General features: G+C 62.9%; 4 protein-coding genes across 4 annotated transcripts; 1 reads left to right on the top strand and 3 right to left on the bottom strand.

Annotated features, from left to right (window-relative positions):
• Window positions 1-11: 11 nt before the first annotated feature.
• Window positions 12-8723, bottom strand: CHLRE_02g099050v5 (uncharacterized protein). Its single transcript, XM_043059679.1, has 18 exons — window positions 8701-8723; window positions 8190-8503; window positions 7872-8016; window positions 7192-7575; window positions 6967-7081; window positions 6333-6613; window positions 5979-6152; window positions 5580-5633; window positions 5249-5393; window positions 4522-5057; window positions 3956-4346; window positions 3470-3789; window positions 3200-3291; window positions 2123-2930; window positions 1640-1897; window positions 1369-1538; window positions 1030-1213; window positions 12-872 (listed from the first exon to the last, which is right to left on the bottom strand). The coding sequence occupies exons 2-18, from the start codon at window positions 8487-8489 to the stop codon at window positions 808-810; spliced, it is 4422 nt and encodes a 1473-aa protein (XP_042927313.1). The 5' UTR covers window positions 8490-8503; window positions 8701-8723; the 3' UTR covers window positions 12-807.
• Window positions 8724-8775: 52 nt separating this feature from the next.
• Window positions 8776-11523, bottom strand: CHLRE_02g099000v5 (uncharacterized protein). Its single transcript, XM_001699978.2, has 7 exons — window positions 11259-11523; window positions 11064-11169; window positions 10764-10934; window positions 10546-10620; window positions 10312-10428; window positions 10023-10113; window positions 8776-9767 (listed from the first exon to the last, which is right to left on the bottom strand). Exons 1-7 carry the CDS (start codon window positions 11303-11305, stop codon window positions 9565-9567), a joined length of 810 nt encoding a protein of 269 aa, XP_001700030.1. The 5' UTR covers window positions 11306-11523; the 3' UTR covers window positions 8776-9564.
• A 48-nt stretch (window positions 11524-11571) lies between these two features.
• On the bottom strand, window positions 11572-14753 carry CHLRE_02g098950v5 (uncharacterized protein). The gene is made up of 7 exons (XM_001699979.2): window positions 14495-14753; window positions 14269-14374; window positions 13969-14139; window positions 13695-13769; window positions 13405-13521; window positions 13147-13237; window positions 11572-12939 (listed from the first exon to the last, which is right to left on the bottom strand). The coding sequence occupies exons 1-7, from the start codon at window positions 14542-14544 to the stop codon at window positions 12737-12739; spliced, it is 813 nt and encodes a 270-aa protein (XP_001700031.1). The 5' UTR covers window positions 14545-14753; the 3' UTR covers window positions 11572-12736.
• A 120-nt stretch (window positions 14754-14873) lies between these two features.
• Window positions 14874-23549, top strand: CHLRE_02g098900v5 (uncharacterized protein). Its single transcript, XM_043059678.1, has 6 exons — window positions 14874-16808; window positions 16943-17047; window positions 17173-17491; window positions 17585-17698; window positions 17815-17964; window positions 18091-23549. Exons 1-6 carry the CDS (start codon window positions 15127-15129, stop codon window positions 22600-22602), a joined length of 6882 nt encoding a protein of 2293 aa, XP_042927312.1. The 5' UTR covers window positions 14874-15126; the 3' UTR covers window positions 22603-23549.
• The last annotated feature ends 1100 nt before the right edge of the window (window positions 23550-24649 follow it).

The following is a 24649-nucleotide window of genomic DNA, read 5'->3' as shown; positions in this document are numbered from 1 at the left end:
GTTCCCGCCAGGCAGATGATCTGAAACCCGGCCACACGTGCCCGACAGGCCCGCCGCACCAGCAATTTGCATTGCCAGGTTCAATGGTGGCATTCGGTTGTGTTTGCAACAAAAAGTTGCTTCTTGCGCAGACCAATCGCTTCTTCAACTGCCCAGAACTGCACGTATACGACCAAGGAGACGTGCCAGCATCTGCCTGCAGCAGATGCGCTCGCACAGCCTGTCCCTCAGGCCCCCCGCTTCCCCTAAAGCCCTAATGAACTGCACATGTCACTCGTGCGAGTTGCATAACAGTCATCTTCTAGCATAAATCGCTTGGCGAAGGTCCCAACGCAGCACACACCTGCACACACTTAATAACGTGGGGTAACGCCTGTACATCGTAAGCTCTTCCCCTCCTGGATACTTGCGTACAAGCAGACGTCGTGCAGTCGACAGGATACGTATAATTCGAATTGCCAACAGTGCACCTCAGTGCACATGACTCTATCTGTCCAAAGTCCCAAGGCACTTTTCGGAAGGCCGCCCAGCCACACAGCTACTAGTAAGGCAGTAACTGTGGCGCCCGCCATCGCTGTTAGCTCGCACATACACACGGACGCCAAATGCCTGAGTGACTTTTGCATCCCGGAGACGCGGCGTGGGCGCAGCCCACCTTTTCCTTGAAGGGGAGAGCCACCTTCCCTGTCCATCCCGACACGCAGCAGCAGCGGCATCCCGCCGCAGAGGACATCTCCGCTGCCCTCGCCTCCCTCTCGCACGGCGCATTCGTTCCACCACAACTGCTACCCGAACTCCCACAGCCGTTCATTGCGCAGGCGGCGGCGCAGCCCAGTCGTTGGGTGGCGGCGCTGCCTTGTCCCCCGACTTGTCTGGGGGCGGCGGCCGAGAGCGGGGAGTGGGTTTGGGTGTGCCGGCCGGTCGCGGCGATGGCGATGGCGAGGGTGAGGGAGATTGGGCTGGTGATGGTTTTGGTGATGGCGACGGTGTTGGTAATGGAGACGGTAGTGGCGAGGGTGGGGAGCGGACCACGGCAAGAGGTGAGGGCGGCTGCGGCAAGGAAGGCTGTGGTGGCGGTGGTGGTGGCGGCGGCGCTGGTGATGGAGGTGCGGGGCTGGGGCGCCGGTTGGGGACTGGTGGCCGTGGAGAAGGCGGTGGTGGAGAGGCGGCTGGCGATAGCAGAGGTAGTGGCGACGGGGGAGGTAGCGGAGGCCTGGGTGATGGTTGTGTGGGTGCTGGGGATGGTAAAGGTGGCCTTGGGGAAGGCGGTAGAGGCGTCGGCGACAGGGCGGGTGGGCTCAGGGCGGGTCGCGGCGAAGGAGGTGAGGGTGAAGGTGGAGGCGAAGGTAAAGGCGAAGGGGGTGATGCACGGGGCGAGGGTTGTGGTGACGGGGGATGCGATGGCGACGCTGTAGGGGGCAGGACTTTCGATGGCGAGGCGACCGGTGTTGACGAAGACACGTGTGGTGGTAATGCCAGATGCGAGGGCGAGGGTGACGCGCGCGTAAGCGGGCCTGCGGCCGCAGATGGTGATGGACCTGTGCAATGCGGTGCGACAAAGATACAGCGCGTTGAGCTTGCACAGCATGAAAGCACTACGAGTTACAGATGCGAGCTACAGACGACATCCCGCTCTCACCGGGACGCGGCGACGGTGGTGATGGTGGAGGCTGTGCAGCGAGAGGTTGCGGCCCGGCGCCCCCGGTTCCGCCGCTAGGCCAGGCGGGGGCGTGCGGCGGCGGGCTCAGCAGCGTGTGCGTGATGGGGCCGTCCGTGTTGTCATCATCAGCCGCACTGGTGCTGGACTCCACCATCACCGGGTTGGCGGCTCCGGTGCAGGTGGCGATGTGCACGCGCGGCCGCGACCGCAGGTATGTGGGCGCATAGTCATAGTCCACTGCAATGCAATGCAGTCCCGGCATTGGCAATAGAGCCGTCAGAGTTGTAAGCACAGGCCTCAGATCGTAAGGCCGCGCTACAACGGGTTCCCTAAAGAAGGACCCCGCTTTGGGGCACCAAAGGGGCAACACATGCACAGCACTTGGCAAGACCCGCTTGATGACGGTCAAGCATTGTTCGGTTCCCCCTTTGTGCAAGCTAAATAGTACCTCTACTGCCTCACATTCGTACAATCCATCTCCGCCGCCGGCTGTCCGCAGCGGCAGCTCCACTGCCAGCTCAGCATACAGCCCCGCCAGCCAGGCGTCTCGCACGCCCACCACTGCCTGATGGTCCACAGCCGCCGACCCGCCGCCGCTGCCGCCGTCAGCACCAGCCGCGGCAAATGCATCCAGCTTTGCGCCGCCTCCACCGTCTGATGACGGCACGCGTGCACACACGCTGATGGCGTCAGCGCCCACCACGCCGTCGCAGGCGAAGGGCGCCGACAGCGGCGGCAGCCGCGCCGCCGCCGCCGTAGTGACGCGCGCCGCGGCGTAGTGGCGGCTGACGGCGGCGGCGGCGCGGTCACAGTCCTGGCCAGTGAAGAAGGGCGTGTTGGGTGCGAGGAGGCGGGAGGCTGCAAAGTCGAGGGTTAGGCACACCGCGCAGCCAGCCGCGGCGTCGGTCGCAGGGACAGCCGGCGGCGGTGGGGCGACGCGTGGTGGCGCCGGCTGACCAGCTCGGAAGCATTGCACAGTGGCGAGGTCCGTGTAAAGGCACGTGTCTGCGTTTGCACGCTCCGGTTGGCACTCCGACAGAGTTGTGGCGGCATCGCTGCCAGCGCCCGCATTCCCTGCCTCTCCACACCGGACGTTGGTCCAGTGCACGGCCCTCCAGCGGTATAGCCCGTCAGCCAGTGGGAAGCGCAGCGTGGGGTGCACCCTCCCGCCGCCGCCAAAGGCCAGCTGGCGGCACGCCACCTCTGCATCGGCGTCGTCCCATCCCCAGGAGCAGATGCCGCCCCAGCTGCCGGCAGCAGCTGACCAGACCTGCAGGACGGGAGTGGCGCATTCATGGTGTGCAATTAGACACGGCGTGCGAGCGAAGGAGGGCGGGCTCGTAGTCGTGGTGCAGTGCCGACGCATGTGTGCAGCAGGAGTGTTGAGCCCATGCGGTGAGGTTATCCATGATACCAGCAGTTGCCGGTCCTCCGACAATGGGCTAACCTGATGCGCCCGTACTGCAGATGCCAGTGGCAGTGGCCAAAGAGACCAGAAACCGCAGGACACGGGCACAAGAACCCCAACCGGCCACGCACCTGCACGAAGCCCTCGCCCCCGGTAGCCGGTGCCCACATCTGCCGGGCGTCGTCATAGGCCATGAGCCGCAGAGCCCCATCTGGCGGGTCGCCTGCGCGGGTATGTGATAAACCACACGACAGCATAACTTATCCTGCACAAAGACGCTGGCGCAGGGCTCTAGCTTGAATGCGCCACGGACTGAGATCAGTGTGATATGCGACAGCTCCGTCCGAGGGATCCAATCGAGCCAGCATCGCCTGCCATCACACGCCCGGACACACGCACACCTGGTGCTAGCACGTGCGCTGGCGGCTGCAGCTCTCTGGGGTCGTCGAAGCACTCGACGTTCAAGTCGTGAACATGGCCGTCACCACCGCCACCGCCACCAGCACCACCAGCAGCAGCACCACCATCCGCACCACCCAGCTCCAGCTGCAGGTCCAGGTCACGGCAGGCGCCCGGGAACACCGCCCCAGACCCACCCGGCACTTGCTGCCCCGCCGCAATCAGGCTGGCGGTGGTGTTAGCGGTGCCACGGAAGCACACCGGCGCCGCATCAAATACCAGCCCAGACCCCTGCCCAAAGCGCTTGCTGCCCTTCTTGTACCTGTGCGGAGTGGGCGGGCGCAATGGTGACTTAAGCGAACAGCAGTAACCCCGGATGCCAGGTGTGGGTTGGGCATGAATGTACAGCGACTGGGTTCATTCGTCACGTGGCGAGGACGCGTTGCTTTTGAACAGCTGCACCCTGAGCGCGCACTGCCTGCACTCACCGGCCGAACATGAAGCCCAGCCGGGTGCACACCGCCGCCGCACGCAGCGTGTTGACAAGCTCCCTAGGCGTGGGCTGACCCAGTCCCCCTCCGATGCCGCCGCCACTATCGTCGCTGCCTCCCTCGGTGTCTGCCGGCACCAGCCCCTTTTGTGGCGGCCGCTCACGCAGAAGCGAGGGGGATCCAAGCTCGCTGCCGTCGCTACAGCCGGCGGCGCTGGTGCCGGTGGCGGCGCCGGAGCTAGGGTCCCGCCGCAGGCCACGCAGGTCCGTCTCCAGGTGCTGTGTGGGCTGCATGGACAGAGTGCCGCTGTAGCCGCACCAGCTGAGCAGCACCACACCCGACTGCGGCGAGGGACCGCCCACCAGGCGCAGCGAGCCGTGCGGCAGCGCTGAGGGGGTTGGAAGGAATGAGCGAGGGGGTTGTAAATACCAGCCCAAACCACAGGGGGACAGGTGCAATGGGTCATGTGCAGTTAAGGACGGCAAACTTGCACAACGAAGTTGCATGCGCATGCGTTCGGTCCCCGCACACAGTTCCTATCAACAGTAGCCAAAGCAACTCACATGTGCGGTACTCCTCAAACTCCAGCAGCCAGTCGGGCGCTGTCGCCTGTTTCGTCGCAGCAAGGCTACGCAGCAGCGCGCCCTGCGCCTGCAACGGCGTCGGCGCCTGCGCGGCAGGGCTGCTGCTTGGGGCAGCTGCTGAGGTCAGCGCCGCCCGCAGTGCACGCAGTCGCTCCGTGTATCCATCGCACTCCGGGGGCAGCGGCGCCGTCGGCTGCTGAGCTGGTGCTGGAGCTGGCGCAAGCGGCCGGGGGTCGCGGCACCGCACGCCGGCGGCTCCGCCGCCGGGGCATGTTGGCGGCACCACTCCAAAAGCCGTGCACTCAAAGATGGAACTAGGCACCGTGGGTGCGGAGTACCCAGGCTCGCCTAGATCGAAGCCAACCAGACTAGCCCAGGGCCCGCCGCGGGGGCTGCAATCGATGCCTGCCGCCACCACACGCGCCCCTGGCGGCGCCCGCACGCTGACGGGCTCCGCGCCCTCCGTGCCGAAGCCCAGCATGGCGCAAACCACCGCAGCCTCGGTGGCGGTCCACCTGCAGGTTGCAGGTCACAACACAACACATGTTTGCGTCGCCTTTGCGCACTTGGCAAGCGTTGCAGGCTTGCAGCATGACTTGTTATGAGACTTAAATGCGCCCGCCTACCGCCGATTTGCGTCGCCAGCGTCAATTGCCACTTGTAAATTCCCACCGGGGCCGCAGCCCCCCATTCCCACCCCACCCACCGGGTGCTGTTGCAAATGACGCCCAGCGCGCCGCCAACGCGGATCTCCACACGCCCCTCGCCGGGGCGGCTGCCGCCCACCACCCGCAGTTGGGAGTGACCATCGTCAGGCTCCTCCGTGGGCGCAGCAGGCGGTATTGATGGTGCTGAGGTGAGGGAGGAGGAACACATGTACGTGTGTGTAGGGGCACTTACAGGGTCTGGCCAGGTTCATCAGGTTCGCTGCCGGGTCCACACATGCGGGATGCATGAAATGTTGGTTGAGGGTGGTTCCGGGCGTTCTTGTGTTCTTTGCGTCCTAAGCATTGCCGCCCAAACCCAGATTCGCTTACAAGGAGAAGCCGGTGAGGGAGGAGACAGAAGCCGCGGCGGAGGCCGCTTGGGAGCTGGGGATTGCGGAGAGGGCGGTGGTGGCGAAGGTGGTGTCGGAGAGGGCGGCGGTGGCTGAAGGGAAAGTGGAGGTGGCGACTGCAGGGAGGGCAGTGGCGGCGCTGGTGGTGGTGAAAGTGGTGGTGGCAATGGTGGTGGTGGAGAGGGTGGTGGGGGAGATGGCGGCGGTGGAGATGGTGGTGGCGGAGAGGGCGGCGGTGGTAAGGGTGGTGGCGGAGAGGGCGGCGGTGGTGAAAGTGACGGTGGTGGAGGTGACAGGGACGGGACAGGCTGGGGCTGGGGCGGAGGTGGGAATGGCGGCGGTGGTGGTGAAGGTGGAGGGGGCGCCGGTGACGGAGGGCGCCGCGATGGCGGAGGCGGTGGCAATGGGAGAGGCGGTGGCGAGGGGGGCAGCGGTGAAGGGGAAGGTGGCGGCGGAGGTGATGCCGGAGGTACGGGCGGCGGCGGCGGCTGCAGATGCACCGGGGAGCTGGGCGGCTGCTGCGGCATTGCCGGAGGGTTGACGTCCCACTCGCCTGTAAACGGGTGGCGGCATGGCCAGGCGGCAGACACAACGTTCACACCGGTTCCATGCTTCACTCGGTGCTGCTGCCGTGCCACCGCATCCATGCAACGGCACGCATTCACGCAAGCCCGTTAGCCCGTCTGTGAAACCCAATGAAGCCCTGCAAACCTTTACGCAATCCGCCACTCACGCTCAAAGCAGACGACGCCCGCCAGCGCGCGGCACTGCCCCCGCAGCACCATGGCGGCGCTGCACTGCAGAATGGATTCAAACGGCCCAGCCGCGCCGCCGCCTCCACTGGATCCGGATCCCGGACAGCTCAGCCAGCCAATGTACGGCGTAACCGCCCAGGAAGGCCCGGTGCGACTGGCGTAGCCACCGCTGTAGCCGCGGTAGCTGCACAGCAGGCGCGCGGCTTCGTCGCCCCAGTCGCTGCCGTCTGCGCACAGCGGCAGGCAGTCCTCCGCGCCGCTGCGATACACACACGTGTGCACGCACGACTACGTAAGGGTGCGTGGCGGTGAATGGATGGCGGGAATGGTCCGGGCCAAAGCCATCATACAGCTGGCGTCGGTGGTAGCAGGCTGCCTACACTTGTCGGCCTGCAGGTCGTTGTGGCTTGCTACCAGACCCTAAGGATTGCTGCTCCCACACGCCGGCCACAAGCCACAGCTCCACAGCCCAGCCGTCAGGCAGTACCTGTACCGGCCCGACTCACCACCGCTGGCACAATACGCCATCCGCGCCCTCCCTGCCAACCCGCCACCCAGCTACTCAAGCAACCGGCCAACCTCATTCCGCGCCATCCCCACCCGAGTGCTCACCACAGGACCACCTGGTTGACTGCGCCGATCCACGGCGACACCCAGCCCTGGAACTGCGCACTCCACCGCCGCATGGTCACCGACTCGAAGTCTGACAGGCTCAGCATGTCATCGGCTGGTGTGGCGAGTTGGAAGAAGCCAGCAGGAAAGGGGAATTTGATGGTTGCAGATGAAAGCCACTGCGCCACATGGGAAAGGCTGTATTTTGGTAGAGACTTGGCTTACCTGGGGCTGCCGGCGTGTATGGTGGCGGGGAGGCCGCGCGCCGTGGCCGTGGCGGCAGCGCCGGCCGCGGCCGCCGGGGCGGCAGCGGGTTCGGCGGCGGCGAGCCATCGTCAGTGGCCGGCCCGTCGGGTGGCGGCAACGCTGGCAGCCCTGGTGGGGACCGAGCTGCGGGGTGCAGCAGCGGCGGCCGAGCTGGGGGCCGAGGGGAAGGCGGCGGCCGCGGAACCCTGGGCGCCCGCGGTGGAACACCGGGAGGTGGAACGGGCGGTCGCCGCACCGGCCGTGGCGGCGGCGGTGGCAGCGGCGCCGCCGGCGGGGGTGGCTGCCGCGGCCGACGAGTGGGCGGTGGAGGGGATGGCCGCCGCGCCTTGGGTGGGCCGGTGACTGCAGGATTGCGCATGCAAGGCCAAGAGCTTGGAAGGTCGCCGCCCGCTGCCAGCAACAGCAACAACAAGCCTCGCGGCCCCCTCCGCCCCGCCCATGTCAGACATTTATGACAAGCGCACGAACAACAACGAGCCGCACTCCCCCACCCACGTCTACCTGCCCAAGCCCGCCCGACAACCTATGGTGGCGTACAGTAGCTCGCATATGCGGCTGCAGCTTCTCCTTGCAGCGCTACTGTTTCCTTCTGGGATTTGTTCAGAGTTAATCCCCACCCGCCCGCCCGGCTGCCCCACCTTCATTAAAGCACCTCGCGGCCGCCATGGACTTGCACTGCCCCACCGCGCCCGTAACGTACGTGGCAGAGCAGCCCGCTAGCGTCTCCGCACCGGCACTGCAGGTAAGGTCCCGCAGGAAGCGAGAGTACCGCGTGCGGTTGACCTGCACGGCACACGTGCTGCGTAGCTTTGAGCAAGCCAGGACGTGCACCCTTGCAAGCCAGGGCAGGCTGGGCAGGCTGGGCAGGCACAGCCCTAGAATTCTTGTGCATTGGGCCGTTCAGCAGCACGTTCCGCACACATGCGAGCCTCAGCGCATACCGTATCTGCACCCACCGTGGGGACGGCCGTGCCTTCCTCTCCCGCGATGACGGGCTCCCCCGCCAGGTAGCCCGCTTGGCGGCATGCCGCTGCCGCCGCCACGGCATGCCCGCCAGGCAGGCAAACTGGCAGCCCCATTGTGAAGGGAGCCCGCGGGATGGGCGTTGCTATTAAGTACCCAACTGCCGGGGACTCGCTGTTGGGGTCTAATTTGCGGAATGTGTCTTCCGCAGGCACGTAGGCGTATGCCCGGATGACGAAGTTGACGGAGCCTATTCGCATCGTGTCGTCCGGCACGAAACCCATCGCCTCCATGGCCTGCAAAATTTCTGCGGGCGCAGGCGCAAGCGTACCTCGTCAGCAGCGGCCATTTCATAGCAGGTTGTGATCTCCTGCACTCTGCCTAATCTGCGGAGACTGCCATGTTCCGGACATCCCACACTCCTGCCACCCGGAGCGGGCAGTGACGACAGTTAAACACGCTTTGTGTCCAACATCCTCCAGCGCTTGAGCTTAAATAACTTACCCTCAGCGCTGTAGGTCTCAGCAGACCCCGTGAAGGTATCCTGAGCTTTCGCGACGCCTGCAATGCCAGTCGCGCACATGTCAGAGCTTACATTGGAAGACCCAGCGGTCTTCATCGAAATACATGTATTCGATCCATATGTATGAACACAGCGGCACCAAATTACGTACTTGCTATCAACGCCAGCGCAAGCATCCACCAAAATAACCGCAAGCCGTGCTTCCTCGTGACCATCGTCATGGCCATCGTCACAACATTCAAAGAAACATTGCTGGTGCCTGTGACGAGCCTCTGGCAAACGCACCACCGGCGCCCGCCCCTTGACTCTGGTGCGACGAGTGTCAGCTAACGCGGCTGCCTTCTTGTCTGACGTTTACATTACGCTTGCTGTAATTTCCTTGTAAGCTAGCGACATGTTTGGCTCAGCAGCGTCGTTGCGCGAGACGTCAAAACGCAAAAGTCTTGAAACGTGGGCTTCTTGGCAAGCCTCACAGTAGATAAATAACGACTAATACACCTTGTCTAATACAAAACAGTGATTGCAAGCCACGACTGCCACTTGCCATCATGCAAACTCGTGTCGGTTGGCAGCAATGAACCCAAATCCCCGCCCCTTAGTCCACCGCACAAACCACGCGTAGTGTCTAAGTGTCAGTGGTAATCAAATCAATAGCGCTAAGTACTACAATGTCGTATATGTTCAGCTCATGCAGTCAGAGACGTAACTAATATGCATCTTTGCACTCACAGACTCAACCCAGTCACTGCAGGTGGCCAGTCCCACCCAGCCCCCCCCCACACACACATTCACACGCTCCAATGGCAGACCCAGCACTGTAAGATCCAGCGCCAAACCGAGTGCGCTTACATAAACATCGCATAGATGTAGGCGCCGATGGCGAGCAGGACAGTAATGAGGATGATGTCGACGCAGAAGTTGCGGCTGGAGCGCATGTTTTTAAGGACACCTTGCAGCTTTTGGTTGTTGGTTTTGAGGTTGTTCGTCACCTTGTCCATTTGCTGCTCAATGTCGTCAATGATGGGGTTTTGGCGGTCGACCTCCTCACCTGCATGCGAGCAGGTGGGGGCAAAGGCGGTCAAGCATACTGGCGCATGGTGCAAAGGAAGGGTGGGATCGCGTTCTCCCTTGCACGCATACGCATTACATCCGCAACTCGAGGCCATGCAACCCAACGCCAGCTCCCGCCTATCAATTCCCGTTGCCATACCCCGCCATGATGTGCCCCGCTGGTGCTTCTTGCCGTATGACCACCCAGTACCCACCATGCCTGCAAAACAATGCAGCAGCCACACCCTCTCACCGATATTGCGGGCCATATCCCCGAGCTCCACGACGCCCGCCTCGATGCGCTCCAGCCGCTTATCCTGCTGCTTCTTGGCCTCGTCCCACTCCTGGGGCACATAATGGATAATATGATCGTGACCCGGTTTCATGAGCTGTGCACGTCAGCAATTGTCAAATACCCGGTGTGCGGTGGCCCACATGGCAGGGCCCCACAAGCACGCACGCCACAAGCAAACCGGCCCCACCCCATCCGAATAGGGTCATCAACAGGTATGGTGCCTCCCTTATGCCTAAATTACACGCACCTTCTCGAAGGCCTGCGTCGCCTCCGTATGAGAGTAGTACCCTTCCTGGTTTGCAGGGTTAGACTCAAACTCGCCGTTGATGTACACCGCCTCCGCCTTCTTGCCCTTTTGGTAATTCTGTGGTGCAAACGAGCAAATGCCATAAGAAGAAGCATGTGTTCACTAGAGGGTATGTCGAGTGTGCACCACTCTGCGTCAAAGTACGGTAGTCTGAAGCGCATCAAGGTGGCTTACCCGCGTTGGCCGGCGGCTCGCCGCCATGCTCATTCCATCCGGCACCGCGTAGACCTTTTCAATCAGCTCCTTGATCTGCGTGTGCAGAATATCCCACCGATTTTATTACAGTCACTTCAAGGGGAGCGGCCTCAGCCCTCAAGTACGGCACCTGACACGCCGCACAGCTTCGTTACCTTACCTGAGCCAGTCAAGCGAGTCTGTTCGCACCCCCCCACCTTTTGCTGCCGGTCAGCGATGATGTGCTTGTTCAGGCCTTTCCCCTTCTTGACCTTCTTCTCCAGCGCCTGTACTGCCTCTGTCAACAGTACGTTCTTTGCCCGGCGGATTTCCGCGTTCTTCGCTGCTACCAGGGCTCTGTTCTGCTCCAGGGCCACGTCGCTGGCAGCCTGAGGCGGGTAGGGTATGTGCAAGCTTAGAAGCGCGTGCAAGGATGTGCATTCGTCGCTGCGGGGCAGCGGGCGGTGGTCTGCCTGCAAAGTATGGGTTTCAGAGACCCCACCCACCCACCCTCCCACCTCGAGCAGCTTCTCCAGCTCTGCCTCCACCTCCTGGTACTCTTCCATGAAGGGGTCATCTGTCTTATTGCCCCTGGTCTTGATGGGAGCGTCATACTTCTCATACCTGCACCAATAAGCATTTCCAATTAATATTAGTGCTCATGCAACCCTGACCAGCCCTCTCTCTCGATGCGCCCGCTATGCGTCACCTACTTCTTGAGGATGATGTTTGTGCGCTGGATGAGGTCGTAGATGGACATGGCTGCTTCGTGCGGTAGCTCGCAGTTGGTGGTGGCAGCGCCGCTAGTCCGGGCGCAGCAACTGCCACCAAATAGCGCTTAGGGTAATACTATGGGACTAGGAGGCGCTTGGGAGTCGAGCGCGGACCTGCTGTGAAGATGACCGCAGCTGGTAGAACTGCCAACTCGCGAGCGTAATTAGATGCTTGTGGTAGCAACAAGCAAGCTTGCGCATAAAAATAACATTGCAGACGAGCAAGCGTTGTCCCATTGAAAATTGACTCGACCTGGCATGGGCCACCAACCCTCCTGCCGGGCAGCCCCTTGCGGCCTTGCCCAGCCCTCCCCGGGCAGCCAGCTCCCTCACGCCTTTTCCGTTCCTGGGACTTGAGGGTGGGGGTAGGGGTGGGGCAGGAAACAAAGTGCCAGACCCCATGCCGCGGAATCCCCGGGATGCCCCTTGAGGGACGACCGACCCCCGCATGGACAAAATCTTGTTGTTTTGGGGGTTTGCAAGTTAAAACCCTCCGTTTAATGCCCAAATAGTGCCGATCGACTCCTCTTGACGAGCGCTATCACGCTGCGCCATCGGCGGTCCTGTTTCAAGACTTCGCTCACACGGGCACGCGGGATGCTATCCATGCACATCCGCTCGACTCAACCCACCCCCCGTTTAAAGCTCTGCCATGAGATGTATGGACAGCGTGCACCGGCAGCCTTTTTACACACAACTCCTTGCGCACTGACGCTTCAGAGCCCCGCCATTATTAATGCGCGTGTGTCTACACATCAGAAGGCTGTGCTTGATACGGCATTACGCCCAAACTCCCGAAGACTTCCCTATGCAAATGCGCGCGCTGAACACATTTATACATTACACATGCCTGACACACACAGGGTTTTACGCCACACCCCTGAACACCGGGAAAAAGTGATCAGGTCTTCCCCACTCTGCAGTATCCGCAAACGCCTTTTTACCCGTGACCATTACCGACAGGCTTCCAAGCGACGCTCCTGCTACACACGCCCGGTTATTATGCTTACTGCAACCATCATGACAGCGGCTTCCATGCCCATACCGTACACACTCCTAAAACACATACTTATAACATGGCAACACAATAGACTGCTATCCGCACTTCAAGTTATTGCGCAGCACGCTATGCAAACAATACACACAGGCTCTTTCAAGGCACCACCTGGCATAAAAGACTTGGCATTTGTGCATGACTGCTTCAATTGTCACGCCCTACCTGCTGAGTTAGAAGGTGTTAGGGGTTCTATACGTTGAGTTTCGAGTACATCGACATTATCAGCACACCGTGGCAACCACGTGACACCGTCTGACCACTGTACGACACAAAGCCAACTACTGTATTGACGGTCCTACAAGTCGTGCCCCTCTCTCGCCCCAGCCCGTTACCCCTGACCGACTGCCTACCACGCAGCCAATTACATGAACATTGAATAGATGTAGGCGCCGATGGCGAGCAGGACAGTAATCAGAATAATGTCGACGCAGAAGTTGCGGCTGGAGCGCATGTTCTTCAACACACCAGCGAGCTTCTGGTTGTTGGTTTTGAGCGTGCCGGTCACCTTGTCCATCTGCTTCTCAATGTCGTCGATGATGGGTGCCTGCCGGTTGACCTCCTCACCTGCAGGACTCGGGTGGAGTAGGTGGAGGCGCGGGCACGTTTGGAACAGAACACCAGGCCAGCCATGTGCCCACGTATAGGATAGGAACGAGGAGCTGGCCCGTTGGAACACTTGCGTAAGAGATTGGCCACGGCCATCAATTGCAACATACGCAGCATCTCAACTACAGACACAACCCATACGGCATGACACACAATCTCACTTACCCAGCGTGACGGCGATTTCGCCCAGCTGGGTGACGCCCTCGTGAATGCGGTCGAGCCGCTCGTCCTGCTTCCGTTTCGCGTCGTCCCACTCCTGCCGTTGGTTTGGAAGCATGGTGTCAAATGGCGGCGCACAGGAACAGCAGCAGTAGCCCGGAATTCGCTACTGCCATTGGCACACGGGTACACGGCGGGGCCTACCGGGCAACTCACAACACATGCACAGAAGCAGCAGGTTTCATGCCCTTGGCACTCACGAACCTTCTCGAAGGCCTGCGTCGCTTCTGTGTGGGCGTAGTATCCGTCCTGGCTGGCCGCATTCGATTCAAACTCGCCGTTGATGTAAATTGGGTCGCCCTTCTTGCCTTTCACGTACGCCTGCGTCGTGACGTTGCAATGCGTCGATGACGTGATACGAGCACGTGTAATCATTCATCAGTCCATGTACTAAGAGTTGCGCACGTGTCACAGCACACACAGGCCTAGCGCGAGATGCCAGCACTGACACCTGGTACACACACAATGTGCTCTTTCACAAAGCGGCGACGTACCCGCGCGGGCCTGCGGGCCCCCGCCATGCTCATGCCGTCCGGCACCGCGTAGATCCTTTCTATCAACTCTTTGATCTGCGAACATCTCGTTATATGAACACATACAAGCTTAGCCATACGATGTGGTACAACTAAAAGTCGCAACGTGAGCTCTAGGCACACTGCATGTGCATCATGGCATGCCATCATGGCATGGCCACGGCTCTTGCTGTTGGGCTAGCCCGGATGGCAAGCGTGGATGGCCAGCCCGCCTCCCCATGCCCCACTCCCGCACCTTCTCTTGCCGATCAGCAATTATGTGCTTGTTCAGGCCTTTCCCCTTCTTGACCTTCTTCTCCAGCGCTTGAATTCCATCCGTAAGCAGCACGTTCTTTGCCCGGCGCAGTTCCGCATTCTTCGCTGCTACCAGGGCTCTGTTCTGCTCCAGGGCCACGTCGCTGGCAGCCTGAGGCGGGTAGGGTATGTGCAAGCTTAGAAGCGCGTGCAAGGATGTGCATTCGTCGCTGCGGGGCAGCGGGCGGTGGTCTGCCTGCAAAGTATGGGTTTCAGAGACCCCACCCACCCACCCTCCCACCTCGAGCAGCTTCTCCAGCTCTGCCTCCACCTCCTGGTACTCGTCCATGAACGGGTCATCTGTCTTGTTGCCCCTGGTCTTGATGGGAGCGTCGTACCGCTCATACCTGTGGAGCAGGTGTGCCGGGTGAGGGTAGTGCACGCACCCGCACGAACCGACGGTTGCAGTCGTGCGAACGAAGCGCCCCTGCGATCAACGCCCCCGCCAAGGCCGCCGCTGCCCTTACTTTTGAAGTATGATGTTGGTGCGCTGGATAAGGTCATAGATGGAAGCCATCGGTTAATCGATGGGCCCCAAACACTCCTGCTCTAGCGCATTCACCACTGAGTTTATGGCTAAAGCTGTGAAATATGTTCAGATTTGTCAGGGGCAGAGCAACCGGCGCTGCGGAGCAGACGTGCTCCGAACCCCAGGCGAACTAGCGAAGCGCCAGCTACAGCGTTCTGGCTCTGTGTTTATGTTAATAGGTATGATGCATATACATCAGTAGTCGTGTGTACCAGTTGTAGCGCGCAAACCGGGCTGTGTATGCACAGCTGACATGGAAGGTCTGACTTGAGTTTTGTTGACCGGCCTTGCCTTGCTCAACCACATTTCCTATTCTTACAAACGGTCATACGCAAAACAAGTTCTGGACCTGATTGCGAACAGCGCTGCCCTTTTGACTTCTCGGCATTTGTGTTTCCCCTCCTTCCCGAGCGCATTGCTCCAGCTAGAACTCGAATTGCATATGCTGTACACTCAATAGGCGAATGTTTCAGTTATTCGCAGCTGCAAGCGCATTTGGTTCCCAAGCGCAGCTCGCGCTTCGGACGCTGAGGGATTGCTTATGACGTCGCATTGGGGCTGGCCGTAGACATGGCTTGGGAGCCGGGTCGAGGGGGCGCCGAGGACCGCTTGCTGCTGTCGGACCCTTACCGGCGAAGCCCAGCAGCGGCCGGGCGCCAGAGCCAAGCGCCCCCAGGTGGCACGAGCTCGCCTACGAGGCCGGTGCGGGCGGGTGGCTATGCGTCCATGGCCCAAACACGCGTGGGCGCCACGCCTGGTCGCGGCGCTTCCGCCTCAGCGGCACCGGCGCAGGCACGCTCCAAGACACCGGGGGCTGTTCGTCCTGGCCTTGCTGGTGCAGCAGGGCTGTCCGCAACCACGGCCGCCGCCAGTACCCGGCGGGCACAGACGCCGCCGTCCCGCTTGGCTGCGACTGCACCCTCGCGCACGACGTATGTAGGGGCTCCGACCAGCACGGCGCAGCGGTTGGCCGTGCCGCAGACAGCTGCTGTGCCTCAGCAAGCTGCAATCCGCACGCCACCCAGTGTACGCAGCCGCAGTAGGAGCCCATACGCCAGCGTGCCAAGCAGCGGCTACGGCCGTGCGGCGGGGCCTGGGCGCGTGGCCTCACCAGGGCCCGCGCCTACGAGAGCACCGCGGCAAACGACGTCAGCGACTTCAACCAGCCGCGGCGTGACCTCTTCTGGCTACGGCAGGAGCCCTTATGCAGCTGCTAGCACGACAACGCGCACGCCTGGATTCACGGCCGCATTCGGCGCTGGGCAGCGGGCCGGCAGCACTGGGCCGGCTCGAGCGGGGCCGGGCACAGCACGCGGGACGGGCGCCCTCCAGCCGACAGGGGGCCGCAATGATAACTGGCTGACTTCTTACCAAAGGTCCTCCCAAGACTTCATCGGCCAGCTCCAGGTTTTGCTGGGACAGGTTGACCCTGCATCCCTGGAGGCGGAGGCCCGGGCTGCACCGCAGGCGCCTGCAGCGCCGCCGTCGACGTGGCTGTCGCAGCAGCCCGAGGCTGCGGTTGCGGCGCCCGCGCCCTCGCCGCCTGGGTCAGCGCTAGCAGGCAGGAAGGCAGGTGTGGGTTCGCTGGCCGCTCTCGCCATGTCCTTGGACAAAGAGATAGCAGAACTGCTCGGTAGCGACGCCCCCATACGGCCGGCACAGCAGCCTGCGGCGGCGCAGCAGCCAAGGACGCCAAATCTGGCCTCTGCACAGCCGCAGGCACATGCACAGCCACTGCTGCCGCCACGCGCATCCGCCCAGCCTGTGCAGGCGCAGTCGACGCAGCAGCAGACACCCATGCAATCCAGCATGCCTTCACCTGTTCCCAAGCTGACTCCTAGCTCAACAACAGCAGCTGCGGACAAGCTCGCAGACATCCTTCGCGAGTTCAGCGGCACAGGTGCTGGCGCAGCACCAGTGTCTGCTTCCGGCGCTGGGCCATCCGAGCGGAGCACCAGTGCTATTACCGCAGGCAGGCTAGGTGAACCACGTGCAGCGCCTGCGCTACCAACGATGCCCACAGCAGCCGCTGCCGGGACAGGGCCTGGCGCGGATTCGGGTGCTGATCCTGTGGGGACAGTAACGACCGCAGCAACTGTGGCAGCCGGGGTGGCGGCAGCGGCGCCGGTGTCATTGCCACCAGGCGCTGTCGGAGAGCTCTGGAGCGTTCTGCAGGCCAGCAAGCAAAATGCAGCACGGCTAGCAGCAGATCTGAAGGCGGCGCAGCAGGAGGCAGAGGAAGCCAAAGAGAGGTAAGGCTGCTTCTTGCGGGCGTGTGTGCCTGATACAGACTATGATACGGCTTGCTTGCGTGGTGTGGCTAGTTGCGTGCAATCCTGTTGGGCCATCGCCTGCTTACGGCCCTCGATATTTCGACGACACACAGGCAACAGGAGGCAGATGACCTTGCCCGCATGTTCCAGTCGCAACTGCTGACGCGGCAGCAGCAGCTGTCGTCCTGGACAACAGCCATGGTTGAGATGCAGGAGAGGTGCGGCAGCTGCTGCCCTCTGGGCTTACGTTGGGGACTATCAAGGGCTGGTGCGTGCTCGTGTAAGAACCTATACTGCTTTCGCGGAGTTGAACGGCGTGTTTGTGGCTGCTGTCAACTTACAGGGAAGCGTCCGCAAAGGAGTTGCTACGCACTGCGCAGGACCGCTGCACACAGCTAGCACAGCAGGCGAAGCAGGCGCAGCATGTGGCTGTCACTGCGCAGTTGCGGCTGGAGCGGATACTGGCAGATCAGCAGAAGCAGCAGAAGGAGATGCAGAGTCTCCGGGAAGCGGCCACGCATGCTGCGAGTATCCACGGCTCACCTGCGAGTACTTGGCCACGGCCATCCGCACGGTCACGGCCGTCTCAGACCGGGTGTGAACAGGAGACGGACGCTGCTGGATCCAGTGCGGGCGGTGCATCATCATCTGCTACTCATCAGGTGATTCTGCTACGGGTGAAGTATTGCATGTCCGTTGCTTGCGAAATTAACCTTTGCCTTTCCTAACTTCATTACACTGATGCCACTGGCCAGGCTGCTCTGGACTTGCGGAGCCTCCGGGCTGACATGGCGGCCGCGCAGTCCCGGGCTACCCGTGCAGAGCTAGAGCTGGCCGTCGCTCGCAACCGGGCCATTATGGCGCAGCAGGTGGGCGCCCTAGGGCTGGTCATGACTGCAGCGTGGTAGCGCCATGCGGCACGGTATGGCATGCTTGTGTGGCCGCGTTGTGATCAAGGGGCCAATTGGCACATGTTGCTGTGCAGGAGCTGGCGGAGGAGGAGGAGCGCGCGCGCCGTGCCGCCACTGCGACGGGCGCCGCTCAGGAGGAGCTGGAGCGCACCCGGGCGGCACTGGAGCTGATGGGTCGCGATCACGACCGCCTGCGTGCCCAGCTGGAGGAGATGCGGCAGCAGGTGGGCCGCTGGGGGCGCAGGCAGTCCGCACCAGGTGGAAGGCAAAACCGGAGGTATGTAATGTATCCAAGAGGTTCGGCAAGATGCGACCGTCGCTGATTACCAGTTGCTCTGCCCTGCTCGCAGCTGCGCGCTCGTGACGAGGCGGAGGCTCGAAGGGCCACCGAGGCGGCCGTGCAAGCAGCAAAGGCGGCGGTGTCGACGCTCGTGGCTGCTGAATCGCGGGGACATGCGGTGCCCCGGAGCTCCGACAGCCCCACCAGCGCCAGCGGCACCATGCTCCTGCCGATGGGTGGTGCCGGTGGTGGATGGGGTGCGGGCTCAGCAGGCGGTGGCACGAACAGTCCACTGCTTAACACGTTGTTGTCCACCGGTGACATGGTGGCGCAGGGCTCTGCAACAGTCAGTGGATTGGCGACAGAGCCGGTGAGCCACGGTTTCCTGCACCACCACCATCACCACCAGCAACAACAACAGCAATTGCTCCGCCCGCACCCTCACCTATCATCCCTGGAGCGACCCGATCGGCCGTACAACCAGCGACAGTCCATCTCGCCACCACAGCACCAGCAGCATTCTGCACGGACCGGTGTTCAGGACGCCGCGCCGAGTGGCAGAGGCGGCCCGGGTCCTGTGTCAGGCGGAGTCAGCATGCTGACCCTCACCCAGTTCAGGGCCGGTGCGGAGAAGGGCTCGTGCGGTACGCGGGATACCCCGGAGGTCAGCAGTATCAGCTATGGCCATCAAAACCTGCTCGGCAGCGTCAGCACCAGCTCCAGCAGTGCCGGAGGCAGTGGTGGGGGTGATGACAGCGGCCGCGGCAGCACAACGGCCGTGATGGCGCGGCTGGGTGCAGCCGCAGCTGCTGCGGCGGCGCAAAAGCAGGGTCCGGCTGCGCGAATGGGGCAGGAGCCGGATGCTGGCGCTGGTGCGGATGCGGTCGCAGCCGGTGACAGGGCAATCGTCGAGGACAGGTCACATGCGGCTGCAGCGGGCCAGCCGCGATCGCAGGCAGTCCCGCCGATGCCAATGCTGGGACCGACTTGGAGCAGCCGTCGGAACTCGCTTCTGCTGCTCGTGCCTGCTGACTTGCCGGGCGGCGAAGCAGGGCCGCCGTCACGCTACAGCAGCCAGCGCCGCCCCAGCGCTGCACTCCATGCCCGCAAATCGCAGGAGGAGATGCAGTCGCCCACGCCCAGGCCCAGCGGTGCGACGGCTGTGCACGGCCGCCCTAGCTCGAACGGCAAGGCCGTCGTGGCGGCAGACGACAATGGCCCAGGCGGCGAGGTGCACCAGTCTGCAGGAATCCACGGCCCAAGGGCGCGCTCTGCTGCTGGCTTGAGCGGTCGCGGCAGTGTGGAGGGCGACGGCGGCTGTGCATCCAGCCTTCGGCCCGCTCTTGGTGTACACCAGAGCATGGTGCACAGGCCGCGCCACCTGGTGTCGCCGCCGCGCCGTGCCAGCAGCCATGACCACCAGGCGCCCGCGCATACGGTGGCCGCAGGCGGCGTGGCGCTTGCTGCGGGCGGCACCGTGTCCGGTCAGGAGGGCATGCAGTCAAGCAGTCCGTCCGCAGTGCGCGTCAGCGCCGAAGCCGTCGCCGTAACGTCCGGAGGCCTGGCATCGCTGTCCGTGGGCACACGGCGGGCCATGCGGATGCTGCTAGACGCCAGCTGCACCAGCGGCGGCGCTGGCGGCGCGCGCAGCAGCACAAGCATCAGCGTTGCCGGCGGCCTGACGGACGAAATGGTGCCGCTATCTCGTGCGCCCTCCAGCGCGCGGCGCAGGCTATCCTACGCGCGCTCTAGTACCGCCACCGGTGTGGGGCAACGAGTTGGCCGCCACAGCGGCAGCGGCGTAGCGGCCACCGGCGCAGGCGCAGGCGCAGGCGCAGCGACGCCAATGCACGCAGCACCAGTCCCACCGGCTGACACATCTGCAGCGACACAAGCATGGGTGAATTCAGTATCGAGGCGGCCGCTACAAAGTGGCCTCGCAGACGGAGCCACTGCGGCCGACGGCGCCTCCTCTTTAACCACACAGCAACTTGCTTTGGACTCACCCTTGCCGCCCGTCCTGGTGGACCCGGCTGTGAGCGAGGTAATGCGGCGAGTCCAGAGCGCGGAGCGGGCATGGGCAGCTGCAGCAGCTGAGAGGAAGGAGGCCAGCACCAGTGCCGGCGCCGGCGCCAGTGTACTTGTCGAGGGCGCGAGCGCGGCAGTGCAAGCGCACGCCACCCTCGCAGAGCTGCGACAACAGATTGCTGCTGCGGCGACGGCGGGGTCGCGAGCGCCAGGAGCGGGCAGCGCTGGCACCCCAAGTGCCGGCACGGGTTTTTGGCACGAGTCAACGAGCGCGGCGCCGGAGACGGACACGCGCACCGAGATGGTCGTGGAGCCGGCGCGCGTCGCTGGCCCGGCCCCAGTTCCACCTGCAGCACGTCCCTCAGCTGCAACTCCGCCTCCGCCCCTGCAGCCAACTCCCGCCGCGGCCACCGCCAACAACAGAGACAGAGCGCAACGGCTGGCGCCGACGCCAGTCAGCGGAGCAGCTCATGGCCACGTGCTTGCGGCCGTCGCCGCGGCAGAGGCGCGGACGCTGCCAACGCATCAACCGCCGAACGCCGGGCAGCCACGCAGCACGTCGGCGCCAACGCCACCGGCACCACCTGTGCCTCGCTTGTCGCTGCAAACAGCGCCCCTGCAAGCCTTCAAGTCTTTTCCAGACCCAGAGCCTTCGGACTCACCGCGCGAGCGGGTCCGGCACACACCACGCCGCGGCGGCCGCCGAAGCCGCAGCCCAAGCCCTGGACCTAATCCCACACGCCCTGCGCCGACTTTGCGCGGGCCCGCTGACCAGGCAGCGGCCGCCGATGCAGCGACCCCCTCATCTGGGAGTGCAGCCAGCATCATACCGGCTGCACCGAAGGCGGTATGGGACGCGCGGCTGCCGGGAGCTGCGGTCGCAAGCGCTGGAGCGAGCCCCGCGCTGCTTCCGCCTGCGTCTAGGGCTGCTGAGCCAGCGCCTTTGCCTGCTGGCACGCACGTGCTCGAGGCAGCGGCGCCGGCACAACAGCAAGTGGAGAACGCGCACGGCGCGTACAAAGGCGGTATGCAGCTTCCACCCCGTGTGATGCCGTATCGCCCCCCGGGCCACGACAACAGCCAGCCCCATCAGCTCCCGACAACATCTCTCAACGACAGTGCCTCCACCGTAACGCACGGGCACGACGTTGCATGTATCACAGAGGTGACTACGGCCACCGCTAGCACGCCCGCAAGCCGCGCCATCGCTGCGGCCGCCGCCGGCTCTGCTCATGCTGCGGCGAGCCCACTCCACAGCGGCGCGCCTGGCACAGCTACAGGACCCGGCCCGGCGCCCAGCAACCTGTACCCCTACCAGCAGCTGGACAGCCGGTTGCAAGTTGCAGAGGCACACATGAGTGCGGACGCGGAGTCCGCGGCGCTGCTGAGACAGCTGGTGCTGACGCCTCGCTCGCGCATGATGAGCCCTTCACAGCTGGAGAGCTACCGTGTGAGCACTTCGCTGGCCGCCTCGTCAGTAGCGGACTCTTTGGCGGCCGGCGGCGACGCCAGCCTCAGCGGCAGCTTTGCCTTCGGACACGCCGGGCCGGCTGGGCTTCTGCCCTCCCACGCCAAGAATGCGCCGCCGTTGCCCTTGCTGCAGCAGCAGCTGGGACGCAGTGTGGGCATTGGTGCGGGCGCCGGCCGGTCTTCGGGCTTGCTGTCGCCCGTGGCGGAGCAGCGAGCGCTGGAGGCGCGGGTGCTGAAAGCGCATGGGCTGGATGTTGGGCTGACACCGCTGCGCGTGCTTGCGCGCAGCGCGTCAGCTGGAGAGGTAGTGCCGGGTGGGTCACCTGGTCGCTCGACAACCGCACCGGCTGTGGTCGCTGAGCACCGCAGCGCCGTGCAGCAGCGCAGCAAGCCGTGGTGGTTGCGCCTAATGCTGGCGGTGGTGGGCCGCGGCGGCGCGACGGGAGCAGCAGCTGACTCCTCGTCCTGCTCCGGGTCGTCGTCGGATAGCGGCGAGCGCCTGCCCAGCTACATGCGACTGGACAGCCCTGGCAAGGCGCCGGCTCGCGCCGCAACCGATGCACCGGCCTCTCCAATGCAGGTGCGACTGGGCACCTCGTCTCCGTACGCAGTACGAGACTCCCGCTTCAGCTCGCCCGTACACACAGTGCCGACCTCGCCAAAGCCCGCACCGGCGACGGAAAAGCCGTCCGGCCAGTCGGCGCTCACGCCCGTCTCAGCCAGAGCGGGCACACCCGGCCGCAGCAGCGAAGCACACAATGCAAGGCTGTCCGGTGCGACCGACAAGCGTTCTGCCAAGGGCACCCGGAGGCGCGGTGTGGGCGCAGAGGTGCAACAGGCGCTCATCAACGCGGCGATTACAGCGGGCGGTATGGCGGTGGGAGTGGCGATAGTGCTGGGTGTGGCGGGCTGGGCTGAGCGTGCGGTTGAGCGGCGGCGCTCCAGAATGGATGGGGAGGAGGCGCCAGCGCCCGGCTGCGGCTGCCGGCCTCAGGCTGCGCCACGGCGGCAAGCGCGTGGTCCGCAGGAGGTTGCGGAGATAGAGGAAGGGCGTGCAGGCGTACGGCCAGGAAGGGAGGATTAGCACCCGCGACGCTGGAAGGGCAATCAATGCGTCGTGCACTGCCAGCATGGTGTGGCGTCGATGGCAATGCAGCGTGGCGGTTCTTACCGTCAGCACATCTGGTGGTTTAAGCGCAAGGTGATTCATGGCTGGAATGTGAACTCAAGGATGGAAAGCAAGAATACTGTTTGCCGCATTACTGAAACTTACGTCGCACGCCGGGCAGGCGGCCGGAGTCTTGTCATAGCTGCACTGTTTGGTGTCTGTCGTAAACCTTAAAGTGCACTGGAAGACATTGTGTTCTGCTGGGCCACAACCGACGGCGAATGCCATAACTGTGTACGATAGTATTGCAAGTCACAACAACAGTCCACCTGTGCGTGTTCATGCGTGTTCATACTGACGAGGCATGGAGAAAGGCCGGTAGACATGGCCACATTTGTGTGTTACATTTGATATCAAGGTGGCGCGAACCGACAATAATATGCAGTACCTACAGCACAGTAATACAGGAACGTAATGATGTGGTGAAGGAGCGACACGTTTGGCGGAGTTGGCTCACTTTGATACCGTACCGTGTGGACCGGGACGGTCTGGTGCTGGGGGTTTAGCCTTATATCAAGCCCTTACATCCTCTGGGGGCGCCAAATTGCGGGTTCTCCTTGGAGTGCAGAGAAACGCGGGAACGCGGAGGTACGGGATGAATAATGAATGTATTGGCAACTGTTATACTATGGCGTATGTACGGTATGCTACTAATAGGTTTGGGCACGCAAGATGCAAGGCAGGTCCGCGAGGCAAGAAGGGGCCTTCGGGAGTACACGGTTTCGGGCACATCGTAATAAAAGGCCATGGGGAGTGCAGGTGGGGTGACGCCAAAGGTGGACCTGTGAGCAGGCCGCCGTGCCAACAAAGCTTGTTGGAAGCGGAATCCCTGTGGCCAGGGGGCAGCCCCGAAGTCGGGGAGTCGGTCGTCCCGGGGAGGGCGGCAAGGCCGCCGCGCGAGCCAGCTGCTGGGGGTGGCGCGGCCGGTGTCGCCGGGAGCGTGTCAGGAGCGTGTCATGACGGATTTCGGGAGGAGCCCCAACTTATGCAGCCCTATGGGCCAAACGCAGCGCAACATGTTGCAAACATGCTTACAGTGCCACAATGTGCAGCAAGGGAAAGTCCGTTCCGCCGTGGCCAGAAAGTGTCGGCACCTGCGCACTAGGATGCCAAAGTCGGCGATATGAGCGCCGACGACGACACCTGATGAAATGCGAGCAGCGTGCAGCAAAGCATGGCCGGGCGACAGGTGTCGTCCGGGCATGGGTATGGCCTTTTGTTTCCAACCGACTTAACCCCCCCCCCTTGCCTGAAATATTCTGTTTCGGAACCCCACTTGCCACGAGGATAATTAGGGCGATGGGGATGCAAGAGGGGTGAAGCAGGGGGGGGGTAGAAAGCTCAGATTCTTACCCCATGCTCAAAATTACAGAGCTTTAGGAGAGCATTATGCACGTACTTTTAGTTTCTTAAGGGGGTGTCTGGTGAGGAAGTTCTGGGCCGCCAAAGTTGGGGGGTCGGTCCTCGTCCCTGGGGGTCCGTTGGGTTTCGGGAGCCCATCCCGGATTTCGGGAAGCGCCCCACAAGCAGAACTAGGGGCCAAACGCAGCAGTACGAGGCTCATATGTGCACGTTATGACGTAATAAGCACAAACAAAGCGTGGCAGCTAAGTTGCGCGTCCGGGCGTGGACATGTCGGGACATGTCTCCACATTCAACACATGCGCACTGACACAGCTTGGCTCTGAAGCGCTGGTGCGCTCGAGTTCACGTCTAACAAGGCTGCCGATGCACATTGTCCATTCGTCACGCGGCAGAGAGTTGAGCGCGGGGTGGTCTGGGTCGAGGGGATTTCCATGGATAGGATCCCGCCGGTGACCGAAGTCTCAGAACAGGACCGCTGATGACACGGAGTGATAGTGCTCGTCAAGAGGAGTCGATTGACACCACTTTGGTATTAAATAAAGGGGTTTTAACCCCTGAACAACAAGGGTTTGTCCGTCGGGGGGTCGGTCGTCCCCTC

Source organism: Chlamydomonas reinhardtii, chromosome 2 (genome assembly GCF_000002595.2).
Source record: "Chlamydomonas reinhardtii strain CC-503 cw92 mt+ chromosome 2, whole genome shotgun sequence".
In the NCBI taxonomy this organism is placed as follows: Eukaryota; Viridiplantae; Chlorophyta; class Chlorophyceae; order Chlamydomonadales; family Chlamydomonadaceae; genus Chlamydomonas; species Chlamydomonas reinhardtii.
This window is presented reverse-complemented; position numbering and strand designations above follow the sequence as displayed.